This window comes from Thalia democratica, chromosome 1, assembly GCF_965202585.1.
Source record: "Thalia democratica chromosome 1, ktThaDemo2.hap1.1, whole genome shotgun sequence".
In the NCBI taxonomy this organism is placed as follows: Eukaryota; Metazoa; Chordata; class Thaliacea; order Salpida; family Salpidae; genus Thalia; species Thalia democratica.
The window spans coordinates 70022776-70029410 of record NC_139165.1 but is presented as its reverse complement, the minus strand read 5'-3'; the positions used below and the strand labels follow the sequence as shown (position 1 = coordinate 70029410).

At 27.3% G+C, this 6635-nt stretch overlaps 1 protein-coding gene across 1 annotated transcript in view; it reads left to right on the top strand.

Annotated features, from left to right (window-relative positions):
* LOC145838550 (ATP-binding cassette sub-family C member 12-like) overlaps positions 1–4179 on the top strand; it is a 14077-nt gene extending 9898 nt beyond the window's left edge. Inside the window, exons 22-28 of the mRNA XM_082946166.1 lie at positions 741–827; positions 1440–1644; positions 1893–2059; positions 2699–2811; positions 3058–3296; positions 3417–3695; positions 3997–4179. Coding sequence (XP_082802292.1) covers positions 741–827; positions 1440–1644; positions 1893–2059; positions 2699–2811; positions 3058–3296; positions 3417–3695; positions 3997–4179 — 1273 coding nt within the window. The remainder of the gene's footprint in view (positions 1–740; positions 828–1439; positions 1645–1892; positions 2060–2698; positions 2812–3057; positions 3297–3416; positions 3696–3996) is intronic.
* Positions 4180–6635: the final 2456 nt, after the last annotated feature.

Here is a 6635-nt window from a genome sequence, read left to right as displayed (position 1 = left end):
CAACTGGTCGTTTAAATTTGCGTAGCAATATTTAAAACAAAGTTTTGAATTTAATTAAAAATGAATTTATTGCGTTTAAAAAAGCTGTTGAAGATTTCATACTTATATAAGTTTTTATAGAATTTCATAAACTAAAGATTTAAAAAAGTGTAAAAGTAGTAGGTTATTAAAAAAAATGATATAGAACTTCAATTTATTTAAATTTTAAAATATTCAAGTGTTGCTAAAAAGTTTTAACAAAGTAGTTTAACAACTTAAAATTAAAAAACAGAGCTTAAAGTTACAATAAAAATAAAAAACAACAATTAACAGTATATGTATATTGACCTACTTTTAACAGCTTGGTAATATAAATTTTTACTCTATTTAATTAATATTCTTTAGGTACTACATAAAAAAAATGACTTTTAAATTAAAAAGGCTATAAAGTAAAATATTTATAATTGAAAACTTTTAAAAATTAAATTTTTAGTGGATTATAAAAGTTTTATAAAAGTTCATATTTTATAGTAAAATAGTAGTAAATAAATATTTCTATGTTCAAAAAAAATATAAAAAACTTTTTTTGTTGAATTTTTAGTTAAAAGTTAATCTGTTATAACTATTTTAGTTAGCATTTATAATGTTACGTAGGTTGTTTAGATGTAAAACAAAGCTGCTTAAAACACTAACTTTGTAATTTCTATATAAAGCATTGAAACTAGGTAGGTACAATAAATGTTAAATTTTTTTTTTTTTAGGTCACCTTGGTTTTCTCATATAACATCAACAATCAACGGATTAAGCACAATTCATGCATATAACAAAACAACTGATATGATGGAAAAGTTAGATATGCCTACTTTAATTATAGTCTGAACTATCAAGATAATACTTAAAAGTTAACAAAAGTAATGTTTATTTGGCTATCGAATGTGCACAGTTTTCTTTTATCTAATTTTTATTACACAGCAGCTTATAAAAAGCTTGGTACCTTTTTGATAAACTAAAAATTTCCTAAACTTAAAATAATACATACTTATTTATCATTGAAAATGAAAATGTAATCTTAATCAAGGGAGTTATTGAACCTTAGTAATTCAACCAATACAATACACTGTTTTTTAAAGACTGAATAGTTTATCTTTTGCAGAAAATAAGTGAAGGCGGAAACGGTTTTAAAACATTGTAATTAAATGCTTAACTAGATAAAATGAAAAAGCATTCCGAAACTAATGTTTACTTTTGGATATTTTTTAAAACTTTAGGTTACATAATACGCTAGCGATTTATTTTCGCGTATGTAATACTCTTTGTTTGCATAGCAAACACCTACAAAAACATTGCATAAAAGTTTGTAAAAACTATGAACCAAAAATTTGTTATTTAGTTGATAGAAACTAATCAAGCATTAGCTAATTTTTGTTACTAATAAAAAAAGCATAGTATAAAACTCTCAGGTTCGACGATTTATTGGACATAAACACTCAGTGCTACTTCGCATACCTGACCGCGACCAGATGGCTTGCTGTAAGGTTGGATGCCATGACCGTTTCTGTCACTGCCTTGTCCGCTCTTTTTGTCGTCTTTGCAACTCTGTATCCGGAGCAACTAGGAAATCTTTCGCCAGCCAGTGCTGGTCTTATTTTGACATACGCTATTCAGGTGATGATAGGATAGTAGTAAATGCACAAAAAGTGTTTTACATTACTAAATTGTAACAGATGATAACACTTAGTTTGTGTATGTTAATGTCATTAGCAACGTATGAATTAACTAGCATTTCATAAACAACAAAGTTAATTAGATTTTATACCTATTAAATGGAAATTCTATGGTCAAAAAACATGGTTTTTATCTTTGTTTTTGACTCACTGCTTTATTGACTTTACTAAAAATGTAAGTAATTTCAGATGACGGGGCTGTTTCAAGTTTGTGTTCGATTCAGTATCGAAACAGAATCGCTGTACACTGCTGTCGAACGAATCGATGATTATATTGAAAATTGTCCTCATGAAGTTGACCCAAAAAAGAAACTAAAAACTCCAACAAAGTCTTGGCCTAATAAAGGATCGATTAAGTTAGAACAATTTGTAAAAAACTCAGTTAAAGTATTTTAAGAAGTAAATTTGTAAACATTTAGTTGTTATGAAAATGTTGAAATGCTAAATTCTTTTTTTTTACATACAAACTTAGTGTTAATTAAATCAAAAAAAGAAATTTTTTTTTAATAAAAAGTATTAACACTAAAAAATGTAAAATGTGTATATAGATAATCTTTAAAAACACTTTAAATATTAAATACTAAAAAGAGCATAGGATAAAATATAAGTTTTTAACTTTATTAACAAAAAATAATTTGAGTGGTAGGAACAAAAACGCCACAAAAAACGCCTACATTTGAAAAATGTTTTATTACTTTTAAATAGTTGTATATGTAATAAAAGTTTATTTCTATAAAAAAAATACAGTGGTTTTTACATAAAATTTGTCTACAAAATTTATATTTTAAAAACAAAATCATTTATAGTCTTTATTTATTAATGTTTTTCTCATAATGTTATGTAGTTATTACTACTTTTACTAATAAATAAAGTTAAAAAAGTTTCAAGTTTTGTCTCTCACACTGCTTTAGACAATAAATAATAATTATATTTATAAAAAATTAGAAAGACTTAAAAAGTATCATTTAAATATTTGAAAAAAAACCTACTTTTAGATTCAAACACGCGTACATGAGATATAGAGATGGACTTCCTTCTGTATTGAAAGACGTTTCTATTAATATAAAACCTAGAGAAAAGATTGGTGTTGTGGGGAGGACTGGATCAGGTATTGTTTGTACATTTTTATGAGCCTTCATAAGTAAAGTTAGAATGTTTAGTAGAAAAAATTTTCTAGTCAAAGCCTTTATAAATATTATATAACAATATTATAAAATTCAAAGTATTAGAATTTTTTTTAAATCGTCAAAAAAAGCGACAATTAAACTAAAAAATATTAAAAATCCTTAAAAAAAATTACTGTCAATCTAACCCCTAAAAATTCAACTAACATATATCTAAAAACTTAATTAAGGTAAATCATCGCTCGGTGTCGTGCTTTTCCGCTTGTCGAACGTTCACTCAGGAAAAATCGTTATCGACGGCGTCGACACGAAATCAATAGGACTCTACGACCTCAGATCGAACATCTCGATAATTCCTCAGGAGCCCGTGCTGTTCGTCGGCACAGTTCGATACAACTTGGACCCTTTCAGTAGCTACTCGGACAAACAAATTTGGGACGCCCTCGAGTTGTCACACATGAAAACCGCGGTAAATAAAACAGCAAATTAGAATAAAGTGTTGTTAATTTTAATAGAAAACAGTCGAAACAATCTTAAAAAAAATTATTTTAACTTAAATCATTATCATAATCAAATATTCTATTTTCAGATATCAGAGCTTCCTGAGAAGCTGGAAACGGAGGTCGTGGAAAACGGGGAGAACTTCAGCGTTGGGGAGCGTCAGCTGATGTGCATGGCGCGCGCCATCTTGCGGAACTGCAAGATCATAATGCTGGACGAGGCCACCGCCGCCATCGACAGCGAGACGGACAGTTTGGTGCAGGGAACGATCAGGAAGGCGTTCAGCGACTGCACCATGCTCACCATCGCTCACAGGTTGAACACCGTGCTGACCAGCGACAAAATACTCGTGATGGACGACGGGCAGGTGACATATTTTAACTGATAGAATTAATAAAATACTCGTTATTGTCCAAATGATAACTGCTTGATTTAAAAAATACGTGATCGTTTATGAACTAAGCTAACGTGTTTATTTTTAGTGTTACTGATTAAGTTTATTTTGTTAAGCTTAATTATGTTTCAAAACAAAGTGTGAAATACCAGATTTCAAAGCTTATAATTGCTGTAAGGTTGAATTTGTTGCAGGTAAACCTTAATTTCTGTTTTCTACACAACGTTGTTTATAGTTTTATGATAAGGCTGTATGATAAAATGTTCATTACCAGGTTGCTGAGTTTGATGAACCAAGCGCCCTCCTTGCCAACCCAGACTCATCCTTTTCCAAAATGATAGCGGCGGCAGCAAGTATAAAAGACGATGAAAAGAAACCAGTACAAGTTGAATCTAAAAGTGAAAAGAAAGCAGACGGAAATGCTCACGACAACCCAGCTTTTGAGAGTGATGAATAACCATGTGGAAGAAATTTAGTTTTGAAACAAGTGCTTACGAAGCGTTTTTAGCTTTACGCTTTTAGAAAATTGTTTTGATTAAAGAATATATTGTGTGAACTACAGAAGATGTTTGATGCTAAAATCTTCAAAACAAGTTGTTTTAATTTAAAGAAATGCATCTTACATTCTTTTAAAAAACACCTTTTTATTTCTGTTTGGTCGCTTATAAATTTTAGTTAACCTTTTTCGTTGTTTTGTCATGCTTGTTACTTTAAAAAGTCTAATTTTACCAATCATTAAAGACTTAAAAGTTCTAATATTTTCAAGTGCCAATTTATGAAGCGTTGTTTGCTTTCATTCGTATATTTAATAAACCATGACAAAAAATATTTTAGATTAGAATAGTTCAATAATAGACGAAAACTTTAATATACACTAACCTACAAAAATTACAATATAGTATTAAGCAGGGGCGTGTCTAGACATTTTTTAAAGGGGGTTCACAACTTTTTTTTTCTTAATTTGCCGCTTAAGTACGGATTTCTTAGGTATGCAATGCAAGTTAAGTACGCATTGTGCGTACTACGCAATATTTAGCCGAAAAACTCAGTGTTTAAAATGCTTTTTCTGCTTAGAAAAAAAAAACATTTAAGTAGTAACAGAAAAATATTATATTTTTTCACTTGTTTTACTGTATTAAATTTAGACAAATTAAAACTAAAAGAACAAGAAAAAAGTTGTGAACTTACAAATTGTATATCAAAATTCAAATCCGTTATTTAAGACAATTATTTACATCAACTTGGAAAAAGAGTCAAATCTATTTTACATAAAAAAACAGTTGTAGCAGTAAAATGAGTACATTCTTTAATTTACACAGAGAAATAGTAAATAAACATAATCTTTAGAACATCTTACTTTTTTATTTTATTAATTTAATTTACTTAATTACTTTTATAAAGTTCGTTTTAGTTCAACTACAATACTTTTAATTTACTGTATTATCTGTATAAATAAAAGAACCTCAAACAAACAACCTTACAATTAAACTTATTATATTAACCTATTTGTTTTCATATAGTAAAATGGTTGTTTCAAAATAAAAGTAAAATACCTACTTTAATAGTTAAAACCTCAGCAATAAAACCAACTGACCCATTTTTTTGATCAAATACTTTGACCTTTAAACAGAAGACATGGGAAGCAGAAAAGTTTTTTTTTCATGCCAGCTGTTTTTGAATTTTTATACCTTGAGTTTATCTATTTTTTTTACTAGGTTAATTTATTGAATTTTATATGGAAAAAGTTTGTTGCTGATTTAACTGAATATTTTATTCTAAAGTTGTTACATTAGCAGTAGATAGATCCTATCTAACTGAGCAAACTATATATATATATATATATGTTATTTATATCAGAGAAAAATTGTATTGACAAATAGTCTTATATTCTATTTTATATATATTTCTATGAGATATACTACACACTTTTTAAAAAGTTTTAGTATAAATCATGACAGGTACAATAATATATTTTTAGTAAAAAAGATTATTTTTATAGATAAATAAAAATTCTTTTTTTAAACTTTATAAGCTAATTGGTTGAAACCTTGACTTAAAGCACTAACATTTAAAAAAAGTTGTTATTTTATATTTAATCATTTTTTAAAGCACTACAAATTAAAACTTCCCAAAATTTTAATTAACTTTGTTGTTATTATACACTTTTTATTTATGAGTTAATGAAATGTTTTTATTTCAATATTAAATCATACTGGAAACTGTTATAAAATAAATTTTGAATATTTCAAAAATCAAGAATCAACTTTGTGGCCAACAGATATACAAAAATAAAACAATTTTAATAAAAAAATTAAAATAACATTAAATGACAAAAGAATAAATTGCCAGTTGGTGTAGTGGTCTAAAGATGATTTTGAAAACTCTCTGATTGAACTTTTCAAGGTTTAAAAGCTTCAACAACATTATTGAATACAATCAACTAAGTAAAACAAAACTTTAGTAATTATATTGGACATTTTATAAGTAAGTAATAAGTAAGTAAAATTGTACTTACTAGTTGAAAAACAATACTTAATCAAAAGTTATTTACACTAAGTAACAATTCATCATGGGAAATAAAAGCAGCATCTTAGTAAAAAGTTTCCTAGAAAAAAAGCTAGTTTAAAACTTTTACCTATTATCACGTCACCATTGAAATTTTGTTTAAAATCTATATCAGCTGGGCAAAAACGAGCATTTTTTATTAAGGAAACTTATAATCTTTCAATGTTATAAATTCAACATTTATTATTCATTATTCCAAGTTTATAAACAACCAAAACAAAGTCAATAAACAACGTTTTTAGTGATGTTCTAAGAATCATTTTTTTCAGGGGGTTCACAGGAAACAGAAAATCAGTCAAAACACCCCCTGGTAAAAAGTAAGTTTATAACAACTTTAAAAAACTATCA